At 45.9% G+C, this 22,331-nt stretch overlaps 1 protein-coding gene across 3 annotated transcripts in view; it reads right to left on the bottom strand.

The window, feature by feature from the left end:
* Positions 1 to 1,129: 1,129 nt before the first annotated feature.
* Positions 1,130 to 22,331, bottom strand: part of LOC147612778 (UDP-Glycosyltransferase superfamily protein) — a 126,313-nt gene continuing 105,111 nt past the window's right edge. For 2 of the 3 annotated variants that reach the window (XM_086783381.1, XM_086783382.1), the window contains 11 exons: positions 16,474 to 16,603; positions 15,974 to 16,024; positions 15,762 to 15,872; positions 15,530 to 15,639; positions 14,947 to 15,118; positions 14,724 to 14,810; positions 14,536 to 14,607; positions 1,968 to 2,081; positions 1,810 to 1,871; positions 1,615 to 1,726; positions 1,130 to 1,464 (listed from right to left, as the gene is read on the bottom strand). In XM_086783381.1, coding sequence (XP_086639507.1) covers positions 1,345 to 1,464; positions 1,615 to 1,726; positions 1,810 to 1,871; positions 1,968 to 2,081; positions 14,536 to 14,607; positions 14,724 to 14,810; positions 14,947 to 15,118; positions 15,530 to 15,639; positions 15,762 to 15,872; positions 15,974 to 16,024; positions 16,474 to 16,603 — 1,141 coding nt within the window. In that variant the 3' untranslated portion in view covers positions 1,130 to 1,344. Of the gene's footprint in view, positions 1,465 to 1,614; positions 1,727 to 1,809; positions 1,872 to 1,967; positions 2,082 to 14,306; positions 14,435 to 14,535; positions 14,608 to 14,723; positions 14,811 to 14,946; positions 15,119 to 15,529; positions 15,640 to 15,761; positions 15,873 to 15,973; positions 16,025 to 16,473; positions 16,604 to 22,331 lie in introns of those variants that run through there. The other variant, XM_086783383.1, reaches the window with a different exon arrangement.

Genomic DNA, 22,331 nt, shown 5'->3' with positions numbered 1-22,331 from the left:
CGTCAAGCTCGTTGTAGTGCCATGACCCAATCTAGAGTCACACCAGAGTGGGGTCTGGCAGGAGGTCAGACACTCCAGAATATGTGGCTTCGTGAGGCTATGGGTATGTCATCCATGGCTGGTGTGCCACCCTCTCGTGGTTGGAAGAACTCAGTGATGATCGCCTGAGACAGGGGTGGGTGTCTCCCACGGGGTCTCGACTCCCTAATCAGTGGCGATGAAGCTCTAGGCACCGCTGATCTAGGTAATCCATGGTCTTGGATAGGGGTCAAAACCCCTCTCTCAAGAGACAGTGGAACCTCCCTCGAATGTCATAATATATGGTGCACTACATATGATGTGCTCCTCTCACTCGATCTCTTTCTGGCATATTGTGCATATCGTCTCCTCAGTCACAAGCTATTTGCATGGCTCTCCTTGTCTCTATCCTTATGCGGTGTGATGACACGCAATTTGCCCACTGCAAATCTACATGGCATGTGACATGTATATTGCAAGATATCTGGCCCTCAGCATGAAACCATCCTCTATAAGCCTCATGAAGGTTTCCATGTAGTACTGCCGTTTGTGTGAGAGTGGCCCATGTGTTGTGATCCAGGTATCCTGTATGTATAGTCCCAACAAATAATATCTAATTACCCAGTTCCTGACATCCTGAGATAGCTTGATGGATGGGGAGTCCATGTCTTACTGGAGTAGCGGGAGACGATCCATCCTAAGTCCCTGCCTCTTGAACTAGGTGCATACTTGGCTATACCATGACTCATGCCCATCTGTTGCTAGCTGCTGTATGGCGAGCCGAGAGAGAGAGAGAGAGATATATTAAGCGTCTACTAAAGACCCAATGGGCCTATGAGACTAAAGTGATACAATAATGTCTATGGCATCTCTCATCATGGCATGGAAAACAAAATAAAAACAAAACAAAGCTATCTCACTGTGGTGATACAAAACTAAGAGATTATTTTGCCTCCTTGTATGTTTAAGAAGTAATCATATTGCCCCGTTGGGTTTGATGGCAACCTAACCTTGGGTCTGTTCAGCCTTACCTTCTCCATGATGTGAGGCTACCGACACATACTGAAAAACGAGAGAGAAATCCTCCATAAAAAAAGATTGCCAATGAAATCATGAAGAATTTTTGTTTCTTAAAAAACCTTGTCGAAGCTTTACGAAAGATGACAAATTACAAGGGGGCTCTGATTACCAAGGTCAAGACGAGATCACATTGGTCTAGCCAGTCTGTCCCATATGCCAAAGATGATGAAAGGAAAGGTTGAAAGCCTTACATTCTTCTACTCATCCAAGATCTTATCATATTACAAACGCAATTTGATCAGGTGACTACAATTGCTTGATAGATGCATATGCAGCCAAGTACTCCTCTACGCATTCCCCATCCCATGAGAAATCCTTAGACATGCCATTCCTCATGATGTCCTTCCATCTTTCAGGATCATTGACCTGCATTGCAACACCATGACTCAAAGAAAACAAAGGATAAAACAAACCTGCTTTCCGGTGGGCTATATCCAGGTCGGCCATGGTTGACCCAACAGACTATATCACCAACCCTCACACAAGCAAACCTACTCAAGTTTCACAAGCACTTACTTTGCAGTCGATAGCCCTTCTCAAAGCTACCATCAGTTCATGTGCCGTGGCAGATCGAAAGATGAATGCATTTGCTCTCTTCCGATGCGAATTATCATCCGCATCCATTACACTGATGCCAGACCAAGCATATGTAAAAGTGATCCTTCTGGAGCCAGAGAGCAAAGTCAAGAGCAGTTCGTGAAAAACACTTGCCTTTGATCAGATCCCTCTTGTTGTTTTGTGATAGGAATACTCCCATACTGCATCGCAATCAGCTGAAATAGAGCATCCCCGTTTTGAGCACGTGAGTTGACTACAGGACTTGTTGATATTTAACAATTTACAAGATATTTTACTTTGAAGGCTCTTACAGGCATTTCTGCTGTAGGTTCATTCACCGACACGCAAACCAGAATGTCTGATGCTGCTAGAACTAGATGAGCCGTTGAGTGATCATATTTTGTAAGCACTCTGCCACCTTTCGCCTTTGTTTTCAATAATCCAGGGTTATTGGACAGAAGGTAGTATCCATCCAATTTTTTTTAATAAAGAACAAGTTTCATTCACTTCTCTTGTAATGTCATAAGACTGCCAAATGCCCTAGTTTCTCTCTCTCTCTCTCTCTCTCTCTCTCTCTCTCTCTCTCTCTCTCTCACACACACACACACACACACACACACACACACATACACACACACACAACTATCCGTGTTCTTGTGGAGAAAGCCGTCTTAACGGCGGCAAGGGACTCCTTTTGTTGTCTGGTAAATTTTTAAAAAGGCATTCTATACTATGCTTGATAAGAGCTTATGAAAGAGGACGGTGAAGAGTTGGGTGCCACATTTATGCATATGGTGGCCCATCTATCTGAAAAAAGGCGATTAAGCTCAAGACAGAAGAGTGAATGTCACACACCTTTTTAAGTAGTATGGGGCTCAAACAAGACTGCCCTTTCTTTAAAAAAATAAAATAAAAAGAAGATCTATCCATTAGTTACCAAAATGCAGCCGAAACGGCTAAGTACATGACCCAATCTCAATCACCGGAAACAAGAAGGAAAAAAAAAACAGAGGCATAGAGGGGCTCTTCCTCGCTGGCTGGCTGCTCTCAGAAGAAGGCTGGCCGCTCTCAGAGGAAGGCTATCTCATACAATGGGGTGCGGTAGTATCCATACAAATTTTTTAATAAAGAAAGTTTCATTCACTTCTCTTTTAATGTCATACAACTGCCAAATGCCCGGTTTTTGGTCCCATATGCCTTCAAGGCATTCTGTGGACGTTAATATGACTTTCTTTCTCTCTCTCTCTCACTCTCTCTCTCTCTCTCTCTCTCTTTCTTTCTCTCACACACACGCACACACACACACAACTATCCGTGTTCTTGTGGAGGAAGCCGTCTTGACGGCGGCAAGGGGCTCCTTTTGTTGTCTGGTAGATTTTAAAAAAGGCATTCTATACTATGCTTGATAAGAGCTTATGAAAGAGGACGGCGAAGAGTTGGGTGCCACATTCATGCATATGGTGGCCCGTCTATATGAAAAAAGGCGATGTAAGCTCAAGACAGAAGAGTGAATGTCACACACCTTCTTAAGTAGTATGGGGCTCAAACAAGACTGCCCTTTCTTTAATAAAATAAAATAAAAAGAAGATGTATCCATTAGTTACCAAAATGCAGCGGAAATGGCTAAGTACATGACCCAATTTCAATCACGGGAAACAAGAAGGAAAAAAAAAATAGAGGCGCAGAGGGGCTCTTCCTCGCTGGCTGGCAGCTCTCGGAGGAAGGCTATCTCATACAATGGGGTGCGGTAGTGCGCGCGCACCCCCCCTTCCCCCCCCCCCGGGGCACAGCCAAACACATGGCTTATAATGCCAAGTAATCTCGCTGTCTTTAACCTTGAGGAAAGGACCACTGCTCCAAATCCATAGAAAAGCCTCTCTGCGCTTCTGCATACACTCAAAGCAGCCTCACAACAACTCCCACTGGCCATGGAGGGTGTGTATGGTGTCCATCTAGAGCATATGGATGGACTCCACAAGTGGCCTGGTAGTGTCCTCTATGGCCTCATTGGAGCACGGCATGCCAAATATGCCATGCTGCAATGCTACTAATGATCTCCCACCTCTAACAAGTGCCTTTGGTACTCCTCCCCTCTGGGGCTAAGAAACGGGGTCGTCGTGATCCTGCCGTGGGAGAGGAGAAGGGTGGGGCCCTGTCCCCGTCCCTGTCCCCTCATATGCTAGGGCCAATGCTGACTCAGCGGCACATGTGGTGCGGGTAGATGCCTGGTCCATGCTGAAGATATGGAGGATCATCCGCCAGACCTGCTGCGCCTTGGGGACAATCCCAAAGGCAATGACAAGGAGACTCCTGAGGGTTTTTACACCTAGAACACATTGTCAGCTGACCTCCAACTGCCAACAAGGTGTCCAGACTCCACTACCAAGCTGCTGCTGCTGTGAGCTACCTGCCAAGAGGAAGAGTAATCTTCCGTGGCCGGAAGCTGTCCCAAAGCTGTTTCCAAAAATCACGGAGGAAGTGTGCGGGGATGTCCTGGGTCTACTAATGAATTGTTGCCTGCTGGCGTATTGTCAACCTCTGGCATCTAAATCCTGCGGCCCAGACCGACTATATACTCAAAAAAGGGAATGTCAGGGGCATCCTCAGGGTCGAAGGGATCGTGCCATTGCCACTCACCTGGATCCCAGTCTGATCAGTGTCGGCCCTCTCATAATCATAATCTCCATAATCTCTCTCTGACCACTTTGGTCGGGGGAGGGTCGATGTGCCACTTGTGGCCATCTCTCTCTCTCTCTCTCTCTCTCTCTCTATTCAAGGGCACCCAATAGAGCTCTCGTACCATTTGCATGATCTGTGTGTCACTGATGTGCTTACCCACCTCTCGCCTTTCGCTCAGATGGAATTCAGGGCTTGGGCCATAGAGATCAAGAAGGGGAGATGGTGTCCTCTAGCTTGAAGGTGCTGCTTTTTGTGTTTCTTCATGTTTCAGTGCTCCCCCCCCCCCCTCTACAAATACCTGCATTACAAGTGGAGTCCAGAATATGCACACTCCAGGGCTCGAACAAAGTGGCTCCCCATGGAGGCCAAGATTTGTGCCCATCTGGCACGGCTCCACCCAAGGACCCAAAGTGTACTCTCCATCGAAAACCATGCCCAAGACTCTTCAAAGGGAGGGCGCTGGGCGGTTCCAATTGCTCCGCTTCCCAAACATCTTAGTTATGCAGATTGTTTCATAAAAACATCTAGGGTTACAGTTCTTTCAGAGGCGCAGTGTCCTCAGAGAGGAGCTTCATAAAGCAACAATTGGTGGACCCATTGACATTCTCTTCATTCAGGAGCACCATCTTTCAAAGGGACGTACCTGCCTTGCTGCTGCAGGAAGACCCTGAAGGGCAGAGTCACACCTTTTGGTTCCATGGCATTGATATCTCCCCCAAGCAGTGGCTATCCCCTCTTATGAGCATTTGGGAGAAGCTGCTATATAGGAATTCAGCCAGGCTTTCTTTAGTTGACCACGTTGTGGAGGTAGACCAGGTTCTTCTCGCCACCATGTGGTACATCACCTCTTGCTGGGCTTTCTCTCAGGCATGTATTGGTCTGGTTCAACGGTTGATCCGCAACTTTCTGTGGGCTGGTAGCGCGACGGGAGGCCTGCCCATGCCAAGGTGGCCTCGAGAGTGATCATTCAGCCGCGACACAGAAAGGGCCTAGGCATCATCAACCCCTCCATTTAGAGGCGTATCCTTGTGGGCAAGTTGATTGTTCGAGGCCTTCTTTCGGGTGGTGAGCTTTAAAAGGACTCATTTGTAGCCACTCTCGTGTGCTTGGAATCATCACAGGTTGGCCCTTCAACAATTAGCTCCAGTAACCTCCAAGGAGCATCACTGACAGCCTCTGATCTGGAACTCCATGGTCCGTCTGCCTAGTGGTCACATGCTTGGGGCTTGGCTGCATGTATCATGGGGAGCTTTGAGGACGGGTCCCGCTAGGTCACTTGGACATTGGCTTACATTCGGACATTGGCTTACATTCAGACAACTTCCCCCAGAGGCCCAAGAGGGGCCTTATTGAGATCTGGGGGACAGGGACACACGTAGCCTCGACATCGACGACTCCATCCCTCCGAAGTGGCTGGCCCTAATACCGAACTCTCCAACCCGCAGTGGTTGGGAGTGTTTATCCAGACATGATATACCCCTGGCAATTCATGGCGTGGATGAGAGCTCCGCCTTGCTCACCTTCTCTATTGGACCTCATGGCAGACTAGAAAGAGAAGAGACCCCCTTCGAGGATTTCAAGGGATGCACCTTGCAGCGGGTGACGGTGATTGGTTTCCATGCACATGAGTGACACATCAACTCTCCCTCGGCCAAGGTGGCTTCGGAAGGACCGGTAACACATCTCCAATGGGACCCAGGAGTGGACATGGCATGATCCAGAGGATAGCAAGGAGACGCCTTGCACCCCCTACACTGCACGGCAGGGCCGTGGGATTCAGATGCCAGTGGTGAGGGCACTCCTGTAGTAGTACCAGGACACTAGCAATCCCACGGCCTCTCGCCACACTTTCTCTCGAATTTCTGGAAGAGGCTATGGGATAGTTTTCGATTGTAGCAGATCACTCTCTCGAATTTCTGGAAGAGGCTATGGGATAGTTTTCGATTGTAGCAGATCACTCTCTTCATGCGGTAGCTAGCACATAGGAGCTTGGAAGTTGGCACTTGGTTGGCCATTGGGTGTAGGCCAGCATTATATCTAAGGTGTGGCCATCCCCAGGTGTCCCAACGTCATTGTCTTCAGGATTTGTCAACAAGTTTGGCAAATCATCCTATGCATTTTCACTATGGATCAACGCGCACCCTCCCACATTGTTACATGGGGCACAGTTGCTTGGGCCACTGAGGCCATGGTCGTCATGTCATATGAGGAGGAGGGTAGCTCGATATCATTCATACCCTCCTTGGTCGGTGGGGGACGCTTCAAGGTGGCTCAGACCGCATGCGAAAGCGCCGGGAGACCTTCTTGAGGATATGGCGTCATCGACCCTTTCTTACTAACAATGGTGGCGAAGCCGCCTGGCACTATAGACTACGTGTGTGGTTGTTTTCCCCTCCTTCCATTGTATGAGATAGCCTTCTCATCCTATAGCAGCCAGTCGGAGGAGAGGAGCATCCCTTTTATGCTTCTAGACTCTCGCTTCCCATTTGGGGACAAGTTTGTCCTTACCCGTTATTGCTGTTTTTCTTGGTAACTAATAGAAGGATCTTTTTCTCGGGAAAAAAAAGAGGCTAGAAGCTTATAAATAAAGCAAGAAAGCTTTATAAAGAAAAGCATGCCCCTTATAGCAAGGTTGTTACTATATAAGTGACTTGGGGTCACGAATTAGACAAACGAGATCAAGTAGCCATGCGGTAGCCTAGGATTAACAAGGAGCGTGGAGTATCTCTCAACCATGGAGCTGTCAGCGGGTGATTCGTCTTGGTGATATGGGACTCCAGGTTGCGGTCATCAATGACTAGCAGGCTCGTGGCAATTAGAACTCGGGCTCTGGCGTGAGTCCGGATGACATTACGGTTGAGTGGTGAGATGCATACGGCTTGTGTCTACGGAAGCCTTGCTAGGATTTCTCAGGTTTGTTCTCTAATCCTAATCCTCATGGTTCTATGTTAGATAATCCTTAGGTATGGTCATGTTAGACCTTACATTGGTACCAGAGCTTCTCTTACAAAAGTAGAACCCATGGATGTGGGGATTGGTGGTTTGTCGCGGGAAAAACACAAGCCAAAGCTTTACCGGGTTACCCATGGTGTGGAAGTCATACCTCTCTGCATGGATGTGCCAGAGAGGTAACGGCGTGGGTGTGTTGAGAGTAGGGGAGGGAGAAAACCACTACGCGTGCGAATCGTAGAAGCACTTTTGATTTGTTACATGGGCTTTTTGCTCCAGAGACCAGTCTCATGTGGTGCTTTTGTGCACAAGAGATGAGGCAGCCATATAGAGCACAGCATGTGGGCCAAACAGCGCCTGTATGCGGCCAGGACTGCAAGCACACCAGCTAGGTGGTGGAGCAAATGAGCGGCCTGATCTGGGCGCACAAAAAAAAGCAAGAGCTTTTTGTGGGCTGCAGATATACGGGCAGCCAAAAAAGTGGGGGCAGAAGGTTGCAAGGCGGTGTTGCTTTTGGCAAACAGATGGGGCAGCTGACAGATGGCGGGCAAGGGCTTGCAGTGGCTAGCCAGCCGACTTCATGGCGGCTGGGCCAGCCACGCCAGAGAGCTGGGTGTAGGCTGGGCAAGGCCAGCCAGCACATAGCCAGGCAGAGCCGCGCAGCCCAGATGTAGAGAAGTGGCACTGTACAGCAGGGCTGCAGCGTGGGAAGCCTGTTGGGTTATTAGTTGAGCACAGGCAGGACACCGGACAACAGGGTTTCATGCACGCAAAGAGAGAGAAAAGCATGCAGCTCTGTAAATCGCATGAAGATAGAGAGAGAGGATGTTGGCACAAACAAGGAGAGAAAAAAAGAAGCTTGCTTTCTTTTTGTGGCACCAGCTTTTTTGCTAAAAACAGCAAAAGCAAGGGCCATTAAAAAAAAAGAAAAAAGAAAAACATGGGGTCAGCTTTTTAAGAAAAAAAAGCCTGATTAAAAAAGAGTGTTTTTTTATATAAAAAGCAAGGCGCAGCTTTTTGTGAAAAGCAAGCGTAGGCATATGCTCACTTATGGTAGTGCTATGTGTGAACGGTCGTGTTATTTATCATGTTGGCCAAGGTACGGAAGGCGGCATTGGACCATGTGCAAATGCACCACAGGAGGCGGTTGATGAGATTTGGTGGAAGAACCCACGGATCTTCATCGGATCACAGCTTGGTAGGGATAGTAGAGTCATCATTGAGGATGAGTAGTTAGATACACCTGCGCATATGGGCCCATCAGCTGTTGGGGGGCCAGCATGTTCATATGTGGGTGGACAGATGTCACAGTCAGGCTCAGTGGAAGGGCCATCCACACAGGTTCAAGTGCAGGTCCTAGCCCAAAGAGGGCTAGAGTAGATGATGGACAGTCTCATGTGGAGAATATTGCAAGTGGTAGTGCACGACGACACCATGAGACCACTCTACGTGGTACGTTGAACCAATCCTCATGGGTGAAGGAGAGGCAACGGAACGTAGAAATAGAGATAGAGCGCACTCTCATTGAGTGCAATATCTCTTTCAATGTCCTTCGCACAGATCAGTGGAAGAGAATCATTAAAGCCGTCTCCGATGTAGGTCCATGTGAGAACTGGACTGGATTAGACTACCAGAAGATGTGGACAACCATGCTAGAGGACGAGACAGCGCATAGAGAACGCACTAGAGCCAATAAGATCATCTTGGAAGAAGCATGGTTGTAGTATCATTTCAAATGGATGGGTGATGTGCGGAGAACACATATCATCAACATCCTTGTGTCAAGTTGCATGGGCACATATTTCTTGAATGCACCGGATGCACGAAAGGCAAGGCAGAGGATCACTGTAGCATTCATCTTCCAGCACATCAGGCCAGCTATTATTGATATTGGCCCAGAGAAAGTGGTGCAGGTCATTACGGACAATGCGTCCAACTGCAAGAGCATGGGAGAGATGATTGAGGCAGAGTTCCCATCCATTGTGTGGACTCCATGTGCTACACACTGCTTGGACTTCATCATGGAGGACATAGGGAAGCTTCGATGGGTGAAGCCGGGTGTGGATGAGGCCGTACGCATCACTACCTTCTTTAGGAAGAAACACCAAGCATTATCTATCTTCCAATCCCACTCACACTTGGACATGGTGCGGCCATCCAAGACGCGATTTGTCTATATGTATCTCGTGCGTAGCAAGCTACATGAGGATGCACTTCGAGCCTCAGTGGTATCACTGGCATGGAGGGAGATGCGTGATTCGACCAGCAAGCCCACTCAATACATCCAACGCAAAGTGTTGGATGAGTCCTTTTGGTTTGATATTAAGGGCTTAGAAAAGCTCCTCAAAACTCAAGTTCAAGCCTTAAGATCGGGGTGCACTAGCATGGAGTGCAAAGGCTCAAACTCAAGTTCGAGCCTTAAGGGGCCGGGGTGCACTAGCATGGAGAACAAAGGCTCAATCTGAAGAAGTTCGAGCGTTAAGGCCGGGGTGCACTAGCATGGAGAGCAAAGGCTCAAACTCAAGTTCGAGCCTTAAGGCCAGGGTGCACTAGCATGGAGAGCAAAGGCTCAAACTCAAGTTCGAGCCTTAAGGCCGAGGTACACTAACATGGAGAACAAAGACTCAATCTAGGTCGAGCATTAACACATAAGTTCTATGTAGGGGAGGCTCGAACTTAAGGTGGAGTCGAGGTATGTCTTCATCCGATTCGGTGACATGGAGAGCTCTACATTGGGGCAACTCGATCATCATTTTTATCGGATAAGAGAGATGGTGTCTCATTAGTCACCTCGCTGACTATCACTCCTACCAAGTATATCTAACCCATTGTTGACTCGTGATGGACTTTCGCGCGTCGTCCCATTCATGGGATTGCAGCATTACTCCATCTGATGTTCAACAAGATCGAGCTCCAAACAGGCACGCAACTAAATTTTCTCAAGGATGCTTATGTGTCTCAAGTGCTTAACTACGACGACATGGTGACCTTCGATGAGTTGGTCATCTACCACAATCGGGTGGGAGTTGCCTTTGGTAGGTTGAGTGCCTCAGTAGTTCAAGGGCAAGCGAAACCACTTACGTGGTGGGACATCCATGGATACCGGGCCAAAATTGTCGAGAAAGTGGCCTTTAGATTGCTATCTCAGGTTTGTAACTTTAAAGTTCTTAGTTCGTATAATGCAGCCAATGTGTAATCTTGTCTTTTGACTTTTGCCAGTTCTATGTGGCATGTGCAGAGTTGCTCTGCTGGTGCATGCAAACGGAATTGGAGTGCATACTCTCTTTTGCACACCAAGATCCGTAATTCCTTGAGTACTCAACAGTTAGAGAGGTTAGTGTTTTGTGGATTCAACCTCCGTCTTTTGCGCACACTCAAGACAGCCACTGGTGTGAAGGAGATAAATTACTTGCCAACTCGAAATGTTTATTATTAAACTTCATATGTGTAGCCTCATGAGTCATGAGTATTGAATCTTGAGTCCTAATGAATGCTCAACATTGAGTATTGACTCTTGATACGTGTTATGTGCCATGTCACATGTGACAAGTGGATCCCTTTATCTTCGATAGGCTCCTCGCTCATACTAGTGATGCGGAGGCTCAGCTTCAAGAGGACCGGTTACGAGACGAGCAGGAGGAGAGATATCGAGAGCTCCACAGAGAGCTTGAGAGCATAGATCGTAGGGTTACATCAAAGTCATGATCTGGTTTAGATGAGTAGCTAGCTGCTAGTATTTGTTTGTCAGGCCCAGTCTCTTAGTTTGAGGAGCTCAGGTGCCTAGCCTCTAGGAATCAGAATTGAGATCATATTCTCTGTAGTATGATGTATCATGTATGGCATATGTCTACAGTCTTATGATTTATGATTTATCCATGATCCATCTCACTTTCAATTATGTTCGTTGTTTAATTATTTTATTTGATATTTGCATTTGCAATTGTCACTTGTGATTTCACTGACTTGTAAGTTGTAAGTTGTGCAAAATTGAAATTAAAGTTTGTATAGTATTAGTAAGTGCTTTAATGTTCATTGACGAATCTTCAAACTTCATATTTCAAAAGTTTATAAGTAAACTATAAATTTTGTATCCATATATATCGGGGGCAACGTTCACTACGTTTGGAATCTTTTCAGCACATTTTCCAAACGTACTAAACGTATCCTTCACTATGTTTGGAGCCACCTTGCCGCTTACTCGCCCGGTCCGGCAGGGCTGTCCCACTGGCACCTTATCTATTTTTGTTTGTTGCCGGGGCCATGAATAGTTCTCTCTCCAACGTTAAGACCTCTCTACAACATTTCTTATCTCCATCCTTAGGAATGAGGTGGATGGACCCTCGGTAAGAAAGGGAGGCATAGAGAGCCCATGTTCCACATATCTTGTAATGCCACAGTGATCTCATCCCCAATGTCATCCCAAAAACTCATTAAAAACGTGGGAGAGAGGCCATCATTCCCAAGACACTTACCATGTGGTAATGCCTGAATTGCATGTCATCTGCTGAAAAAGAGGCATCAAGTAATGCACACATGTCATCCGAGGTCAGCCTAGGCAGGGGCTCCCAAACCTTCTGCTGTGCCCTATCCCATTGAGAGGAGTGAGTCTTTGCATATAACATGCAACAATAAAAATCTGAAGCAATCTTCCTGACCATGTCAGGCTCTGAGTGGAGCACTCTTTGCGAGTCTTGGGGCTGTCTAATGCATTGCCTATTATGGGAGAGGCCATGGACAGCAAAGAAATGTTTGTTACATCTACATCCCATCAGGATCCAGAATGATTTATGTGCATGATAATGAAACTTTTCACGCTGCTCTGAGTCTTGCAACTCAGCCTTAACGGCGCATAATGCATCTGAGATCCACTGGGCATCATAGTGTTTCTCAGGTTCCCTCTGCAAAGCACACAATCTACACCTAATCGCTCTCTCTCTACCCAAGATCTCTTCCCTCCTGGCTAGATCCACACTGTGATAAAGATCACTAACACTCTCTAAGGCAAGAGCAACTATTTGCCTAGAGTCAGGAGCATCACAAGCTCCATCACCTGGTGAGATAACTGTGCATCTGAGTAAAGAGACTCTGGTATGCGTACTCAGGGAGGAGAATTCTGACTCCCGAGATCTTTGATGCACAAAACCACAGGATAGTGATTTGAATTTGAAGTGCCTGGGCCAATAAAGATAGTGTCACCTCTATCAAGTGCCCATCATTAACATAGTAGCAGTCCAAGCGGCAATGTGCACCACTCCTGCTATTACTCCAAGAAAAGAGGAGTGAATCTGACTTCCTGTGGAAGTCATCCTCTAACCAATAGTCCCTGCCATGAAAGGAAAACATAAATCTCTCCTAGGATACCCTCTCAAGCGGCTGAATGATGCCTTCATGTCCCCCCTTTTTTATATGCAGGTTGCTCAACCATGTTAAAGTCACCTCCAATGATCCAATGATATGCCTCGGGGAGAGAGTCCATGATGGCATTCCAAAAAAGAATTCTTTCTCCTCTGAGGTTAGGAGCATACACATTCAGCACACCAATTTTCAATCCACCCTGCATAATCATAATCTGGCAGGGATAGTAACTCCATGACCAATCATATAAGGAATAATTGCAGCTCTGCACTGAAGTACATACTCCACCTTTAGTTCCATCTACGACGGACCAAAAAGTGTATCCAGATTAAAGCTTGCCAGATCATGTGCACTCGCCGGTATCAAGCTTATGCACCTGCATGAGCAAAATATCCATGGGACCATCCGTAACTGCAAGATGAAGGTGGTTCTTGATGACCTGCTTCTGGCGGCGAGGAAAGGCGCCACCAAGGACCTGAACATTCCATGAGACAACTTTCATGGTAAAGAGGCACAAAACATGGCACCAAATCTAGTCTGGCGCCTCTCATAGGGCTGCAAGGGGCGGAAAGTTATCAGGTGTAATGGCAATCAAGGAGCATGAAACATCATCGTCAACATGAGCATCATCACCAAGACGTTGCAAGGTGTGTAAATCTGACTCATATATCTGCACAGTCAGTTGTACATCCTCATGCAATAAATCCCTATGTAATACATCCTGCTGCGGAGGTGATGCATTAACATCTGCATTTCGCCCATTATAATAGGATCTCACGTGATCATCAAGTGGATCAGGAGTAGGTGCATGTTACATTTGTGCCGTCTCCTAGAGCAGTCCCTGGCTTTCAAACAGTGTCCGGCAATATGGTCCTGTTGTCGACAAACACGGCACTAGTCCGGTCTACTGGCAATCTCCGCTGTCAGAATAAAGAGCCATTTGGTCCTGGTAGCATCACATGATCATCTGTAAAACAAGGATCACTAACGAGTATCATGACTCATGGTACCCCATCAACAATGGCCATGACAGTTGTAGCAGCCATGGAAGGTGTCGCTGGCAGAGCGGGAACTTCTAGAACCTGTCCGAAGGTTGACCCTATGGAAGCCAAAAACTTCCAATAGATCCGTGGGATCCAAGGAAACCTGAGGAAGATCGGACAAAAGTTGCCGTCCTCTGGCATTGGGTCGAAGTTCAAGCGGTATCGGAAGAAGAATAGTTTCCTCGGGTCAAGAGGAAACGGGCTGCTCTCAAGAGTCTGTGAGGTTGCCTATGCCGAATTGAAATCTGCTTGAAAGAAGCCCCTTCCAAGCGAGTGGGTATCAATGAAATGCGAGGCAAGCTCCATGGGAAGTGCCGCCAGGATCCAATCTCTAGTCTGAGAGCGGGAGGGATGAGACCCGAAAAACCTTCCAATGAGTGTGGTCTTGACTTCTTTATCAAAATCTGCTTGTAAGGTCCTAAGCTCATCTTTGGAAAAAAGGATTGTTCTCCCGGCTGGTGTGGGTGGAGGATGATCAGCTTGGGCAGAAGCCATCATGCCAATCCGACTTGAACACAGTAAAAACTTTTCTGTATTTCTGTATCGCAGTAGACCTTTGTTGGGATATCTCTGCAGCCTTCCCCTAAGCAGGAGGGAGCCATGAATGGGGACTGTTTTAGGAGACAAGATGAGGCTGGACTAGAAGTGCAAGAGGAAATCTCGATTTGTATCAATGCCAAAATGGAAATGTGTCATCATGAGCTGCTGCAAGCCATTCTGATAGAAGCTCATCAAGGCATAAGTGGTGACCTCTGTTGAAAAACATTTTCATCTCAGCTATTTCACTCAATTTTTTTGATAGACATATTAAAAGAACTTTAGATACAATAACTCAACAGAAGGCTCCATTTACCTCAACCTCAGACTGAAAGTCTTCAATAGTCCTTTGCACATGTGCAATCTTACTTTCCCCCATAAAGACAAACTGCATGAGACAGCCAATACAAGATTTGAGCAATGCCATCCCCCTCCTCCCCTTTCCCTTCAAACCCAAAAAACGGATTGAAACTTGACAAGCACTGCAAATCCAATATAGAGTACCTGAGATCCTTTCATCACTGCACAATTCAAAGCTGCTTTAATCAGTTCCAGCTCCAACTCTGAAACTTGAGGCGTTAAGCAGCCAATCTATTTGATAGAAACCCAAAAATGTCAGCAAAAGATTTAACATGACAAGAAATTAGTGGATAACTTATAACTTGAACAGAGCCTTTTATTAGAATTGTGCATCTCTCAAACCTTAAAAAAGGTAACGCTAGCTCACCAAGGGTGTGGAGTCGTCTGGATTGAGCAAGCCAAGCTGCTGCTTCAGATGAGCTTTGCAAGTCAATTTTCCCGACAAATTTTCAAAAGAATACACTGATGGTAAGTATGGATCGGTACTAGGGTCCCAGACAGACACGTCAAGCCCATTATAGATACCCATGAATTTATTTCTGCACAAATTCACACCAAAATTAGCAAGTGGTTGCTTTATCAGATTCTTTTTCCCGACTAGCCTTAGGCCCAAGATCCTCCCGTAGTTACCATTTTTCACCGCCTGTAGGCGCTTTTTATCCACCCGTAGCTGAGGAAGCACCTTGTGGGGTTTTGAACCCAGGACCTCCTGGTTCTAGGCAAACACCTTCACCACTTGGGCTATCACCTCATTGGCAATTGCTTTATCAGTTTTAGTTACCATCCTCGCAGAAGCCAGTTTTCTTTTACTTGAAGGTACCCTTATATCATCTGTACTCTAGGGATTCCTTTCAAAACAGGTGCGTGAATAGGGAGTCTCCCATGTTCAAATTGGTCACATGGCAGGCATTCTTGTAAATACAGGTTTTATAACACCCTAGAAAACTCACTTGTGTGTAGTCAGAGTAGATTCCAGACCATGGCCGTGCTCCCGGGTCATGACATCAAGTGCATAAACAGGAGACACTGTTGTCACTTTGTTTGAATAAACAATGCCTCCCTAATGATGCCAAAAGATTTACAGATGATTAGTAGGGTTAATCCTAATGAATATCATTTAACATCCTTTTGTGGCTGAAAACTTATGCAGCAAAAAAATGTGGGCATTCGGAAGATTCTTACCTTCAAAATATTCACAAGCGTTGGGTGCAGATTGTCTTGCAGACGATCAGCACGATATAGCCTCTCAGGATCCAAACCACAAAGACTCAATTTTGCAGGTTCTTGCAAACACTACAATTCATTACCATCAAAAGTATAGAATGTAGGAGCTTCTCAAACTCAAAAAAATCAGTCATTAAAGAACCCTTGCAGCATCTTTAAGGTGTAAAGACCTGATTCTGGAAATCATTACAGGTAAAAAGAATCCGGGTGCCTCCTAAACCCTGGCCAAACAAACATGTGCATTGGTTTTAATCCTGAAACTCCTGATGAAAACCTGAGAGTTGTATAATTTACTTGGCATTTGCAAGCAAGTTTTGATCGATCCAAGAGTTAGTTGGAGACTGACTCTCCCTTGATTTTCAACTTAACAAGGTGAAACTTACCTGAAGGTGATTTTGCAACCTTCATGCACTTTTGTAAGTACAAACTAAGCTTTAAATAGCCCAAGGGTTTCAAGAAATATGTAATGTGCCCTTATTTCATTCAGTCTCTTTGTAAATATTTCCTTTTCTCTCGATTCTGATGGACTTTGCATTATTGAGCTTACTCTTGCTATGCATATGGTGTAAAATTATATGAACTCCACAAAAGCAGCATGTCCTTATAAAGAGATCTATCCCTCCTCAAGTAAAAACTCTGCAATCCAGGAAAATGAAAATTGGCAACTCACTTGGCCCACAAACAGGTCCCAAAACATGGGTGCTACTAATGCAGTCTGCCAGTTATGTAAATGCAATATGTCCGGCTGCTTTCCAGATTTCACTATGTATTCCAACGCTGCTCTGCAAAAGTAAGAGAACCTACAAAAACCAGACATGAAAAAAACTCACAAACTCAAGCACCTTATCTAATCCACCGTCCGTACTCAAGCTGAAGATTAATGTGCTTAGAGATCCTATCTGCAAATATATCAAGAGCTGACACACGCACGCACGCATGCACACATACTTTTTTTTTGTAAATCCTTGATTTATTTACAAGTGGGAAACCTCTAAGCGAGGAAAACCCAGAAAAAGAAGAGTAACTATAGGCTTCACTACCTAGAAGCAATCAAAGTAAATCCTATAAGCATCAAGAGTGATGTCCCCAGCATCATAAGCAAAATGAAGCGCGTGACCAAGCGAGAACTTGAAGTAATGGAAGGGATCAATGTCATTGGCTTGGAACATGAGGTTGTTCCGAACATGCCATATGGTCCAAAAGACCCAGAATCAGACCCAGCTGAAAAATACAGCAAACTGAGACTGTGATGCTTGTAACACCCCAAAAAGCCAAAACCGTCTGTGAAAAATGCCCGAAGGGAAACGAAGGCGAAGAGCAGTCGAGACCCGGCGAATGAACGATCTGGAGCATACGCAACCCCATAGTAAATGTGGGACAGTCTGCTCAGTAGCTTTACATCGGACACAACGTGAAGGCGCAATATGACGTGCATGTAACAAGCTACCAACAGGAAGAGCACCAACCAAACAGCGCCACAAGAACAAGCGTTCTTTGAGAGGCAGATGACTTTTCCAAATGCGAAACAATGTACGTTTCCACCACATTGAAGATTTGGAGAGAGACCATAGCTGATTACCATGTCTGACTATCCATGCATCCGATTGCAAGAGGGCATAAACTGTCCCAGCTGAAATACATTTCATAGCAGTGGTTCCAAGATTCCAATCAGATAGACGGGAATCCACATTCAAGCGAGGTAAAGGAGAAATATCAGCAATCATCCGCTGAATTTCTGTCCAAAGATGAGAATAATGGGATCCCAATTGAAAACGATCCGCCGCAACAGAGAAGGAAAGAACCTGACCAGTGTCATCCACCACCTGATGTATCTGACATATTCCTTTTTGAGATGGAAAATATGCCTGACGAGGTGAACGGTCAACCAAAGTGGAAGAAAATACACGACTCCAATGCAAACTCTCTAGCCGCAGGGAATTGCCCATCAAAGATCGGGAACCATGCCATATCATATGTGAAGTAACTTCCTTCCAATCAATAATGAGAGAAGGACATCCCGGAATGTGTCCTTCAAGTTTTCCACATATAAGATCCCAGTATGTGGGTTGCCAATGACCATAGAATGGCGTGACAATATGCCGACACAAATGGGACACCATGAGAGTCCAGGGTTGCTGCTGGTCCAACAAAACCGGCAAAAGCATAGCTTTCCTAGCCAAAACATGACCTCTCAAATCCAAAATATTCAGCCCTCCAAGGCGCTTAGGAGAGCATAACTTGTCCATGGATAACAATCTGAGGCCCTTTCCACGAGATGAAGTGCGCCAAAAATGCGCCAATATACTTGACATAAGGGACTTCAAGCGGGATTGAGACCAATATAGCAAAGGTAGATAAAACTGCACATAAGCTACAAGAATGCATTGCACAATTCTAAGACACACATGAAGCAGCCAAGTGGACAACTTCCAATAATGTAACTTGGAGTGCAAGCGCTCGGCTACCCAATCCAATTTCCGTGTAGCCGATACAGTCCAACCCATCGGATAACCCAAATGTTCGGAGGAACAAGTTCGCCTGGCCAAGCAGCTTTCGAAAATTCACTTTGAGGCCTGCTGCCAATCCAAACAAATGAAGAGTGTGCATAATTTGTTCCACATCATCTTGGTGATTGCGAGGCATAAAGAGAGAATCATCTGCATAAGCTTGCCCAATAAAATGTTTCCCAGAGGGTAATTTCAGGCCCTGCAATCTTCCAGACGAAGTCAAAGACTCCAAATACATAAGCAGGGGATGAGTAGCAATCGCATAAAGCAAAGCACTGAGAGGACAACCTTGCCTTACTGAACGTCCCAAATGCCAAGGATCTGTGAGAAAACCATCCAACAAACCGGCAGAGGTACTGTCAGCATACAAGAAATAAACCACAGAGGATAGCTTAGGCCCAAATCCCAGCCGAAGCATGGTATCTGCAATGTAATCCCAAAGGACAGTGTCAAATGCCTTTTCAATGTCAACCTGCATGACAAATACATCTTGTCGAGTGTATTTCGCATACTCCATGCCAATGATGACATTTGCTAGATTATCAGTAATTTGCCTTCGTGGAATGAAGCCATACTGAGATGGATGCAAACCATCATGCAAAAACCCTTTAAGTCTATTGACAAGCATTTTAGCCAGCAATTTATAAACCACAGGCATGAGCGTAATCGGCCTCCATTGCGAGAACTCTTCACAAAGTGCTTGCTTTGGAATCAACTTGAGCAAGCCTTCTTTCCAAGATGAAGGCAAAACTTGTTGCTCCCATGCCCTGTTTATCATTAACAATAGTGGCTGGTCCAGGTAGTGCCAAAACGACAAGAAAAATTCTACAGTAAGGCCATCCCAACCGGGAGATTTCCAACGGCCCAAATCACACAAACTAGCATACAATTCTGTCTCCGTGAAGGCGGCTTCCAAAAGCTGAGCCTGGTGGGCCGATAAAATCGGAGCAACTTGAGATAAAAACTAGCGACGAGCCTCTCGACCTTCCTGCGTGAGAGAAGAGGCCTCAAAAATCTTGCCATAATGAGATTCCATGGCCCGTGCAAGCCCCACACGAGAGGTTGTCCAATCACCAGTCGGGAGTTTAATCCTCTTAATAGTTTGAGACTGCCTAGAAAGATGTAGATGACGAAAGAATTGTTTAGAAGTGCATCCTTTATCCGCTATAGCCTTTTGGCGAGCTCTAGTCTGCCACTTTGCCAATTTTCTCTCATCATTACGATGCAACAAAGCACGAGCAGAAAGCAACTCTGTCATCTGGATTTCACTAAGAGATGAAGTGTTAGCCAGATGCATCAAACTTTGACAAGTGCCTTTGGCCTGTTGAACTTGCTCTCTGAAATGCGATAAATAGTGTCTGCCATAATCCTGGATCACACATTGAACCCGCATAACAAAACGAAACCATGCTGTGTCCATATCAACATGCATTTGAGAGATCAATGGCGAAATAATATCCACAATCAGATTGCGAAAAACCTCATGCTTAAGATAAGCATTATTGACATGCAGAAGTCTCTTTCTAGTTAATGAATCATTGGCAGAACATGAACCGAATTGTATTTTCAAGCATATCGGAGCATGATCCGAGAGACACAAGGAGTAATCAATCCACATATCACATACAAAATCATCATACTGCTGCATCTGAAAGAGATACCATCGGTCCAGACGAGCACGATACATTGATCGAGCGTTATGCTGAAATGTGAATCCTGGATCATTGGCTTGCAACAGAGGCCACAAATCCAAGGCATTACATGTGTGCTGCAAGAGATCCCAAGCTTGTCGTTCCACATGAAGCATGTGAGAATGTCCAATAGTATTATCCACATGATTTGGAGCATTATTAAAATCGCCACAAAGAAATGCATTAGAACGCCAACAATAAGAGGAGATGGCATGCCACAAACGAGCCCTGTCAGTAGAGGCTGTGTATGCATACACACCACCAAACTCAAAAACTTCCCCATTGATAATACATTGAATGACCATCCATCTGCCAGCTGGATCATTGAATACCAACATGGAAAATAATTCATGGCGAACAAGCATCAGCACTCCAGAGTATCCAGCGGATCCTGCATAAGCTATCCAATATCCCGCAAAATAGGAAGTTTGTCCGGCAAAATTATGCTGATTATGCTCTTGAAGAACAACAATATCTGCTTTGCAAGTATGTACATAGTGCCAGGTTAGCCTCCATTTATCCTGATTGCATAATCCGCGCACATTATATGAAATGCAATGTATAGAACTATGCATCTTAAATGGTATATACAGTGGGCGAGAAAACCAACAGAAAGCTTAAGAACTCGTGCCCATGGGCACATCCGCATCTGTCGCGGAAACATCAGCTGCCAAATCAAAACTCGAATGTGGAGGAAACAAGTGATGGCCATCCGACGTTGAAGCGGTGCCCCCTGTAACTACTTCCTTATAAGATCGAACAACTTTACCCCAGGCCTGAGCCAAGGAAGAGTTATCATTACAAGGCAGTTTTTGCTGAGCAACATTCTTCAAGGGGGGCACATAATTGCGAGAAGATGGTAGAGTACGTGCTTTGACAGTTTTCTTGGGTACTATCCACGCCTGAGTAGCAGGAAGCTTCTCTTTGCCCTTGTCTTTGATGTTCGGGGAAGCAGGAACACTTGGCATTTGAGACTACTTCCCTTTACCTTTATTTAGTCCAGTTGTTGATGTGGATGCGGAAGCACCTTTAGATTGTGCCTCAGGGGAAGATTTCGCTGGAGGAGGAGTCTGAGGGGTAGGGACAGCCGAAGGAGGGGGTTGTAGATTTGGTTCAGAACATTCAGATTGCATATGACCAAATTTGCCACAGCGAAAACAGGAATTGGCAAATTTCTCCCATTTAAGCTTGAATGGTCGCTTTCCGACCACTGCGTCCCCAGAATCAACGGTAATGCCCGTAGGAGCAGGAAGATCAGTGTCCCATAGAATACAAAAACGATTTGTATTGGCATCCAACTTCGGGGGGCAAATCACTTTGCCCAATTGAGCAGCCAACAAAGGAAGAAAATGACGCCAAGTACGAGGAAAATCCACCACCTCAACCCAAACCGGGCACTTATGTCGAATAAGGCTCTGATAATCTTTAGTAAGAGCCCAGGGAAGAACATGAGTCATTTGCGTATTGAAGAAGAGGGGAGACATTTCCAACAAAGCATCTCTAGCTTCCATGTCTGCTAACAAGACCTCATAGAATCCTCTTGCTCCAAAATAAACACCTCGGACTGCTTGACGCTTAAGCAAGAAATCAACCCATTGTCCCACATCCTGTGCACTAGGCATCTTGCCCGGGAAAAAGAGAATCACTGCATTCAATGCATACTGCGCAATCGGATCCATGAGCTCCTGCACCGGAATACGCACTTCTGTGACTGGAGCAGGTCCTTCCCAAGCACATCTTGCTTCTTCGAAATCCTCATGCAGGCATTCTTTAATCAAAGACATGGCATCCAAATTCGAGGTGTTCATTGCTTTCCGACGCTTATAAATGGCCAGCTCAGGTGATTCCATCATGCACACCTGAAATTTTCTATAATCCCCAGAACTGCTCTAAGCCCTACTGCTGCTGCAGACAAGAATTTGCTGCGGTACCACTGGCCGAATCTGCTGCAAGCCCCAAATGAAGTAGAAACCCTAATGCTGCTGCAGACGAGGAAGTACTGCTGCTGTAGAACGCTGCTGTAGAACAGGAGTCGGGCTGGCTGACACACACACACACACACACACAAAAACACGCACACACACACAGTACGCACGCACGCGCGCACAGACACACACAGACACACACAGAGATGTACAACGCAGCACACACAGGGGCGAGTGAACACACTCAGTGGCACAGAGAAGACTCACGCTGTCGCTGGACAGATTCTTTCATGTCACACACACACACACACACACACACCACGCATGCACACATACACACACACTCACATGTATCTGCGTATATGTATGTATGTATGTACTGTTGGAAATTATAGTGATGGATGG

This window comes from Cibotium barometz, chromosome 45, assembly GCF_041138505.1.
Source record: "Cibotium barometz isolate CiBa-2024 chromosome 45, ASM4113850v1, whole genome shotgun sequence".
Classification (NCBI taxonomy): Eukaryota; Viridiplantae; Streptophyta; class Polypodiopsida; order Cyatheales; family Cibotiaceae; genus Cibotium; species Cibotium barometz.
The sequence above is the reverse complement of the archived record's forward strand: the minus strand, read 5'-3'. Positions and strand labels throughout refer to the sequence as shown.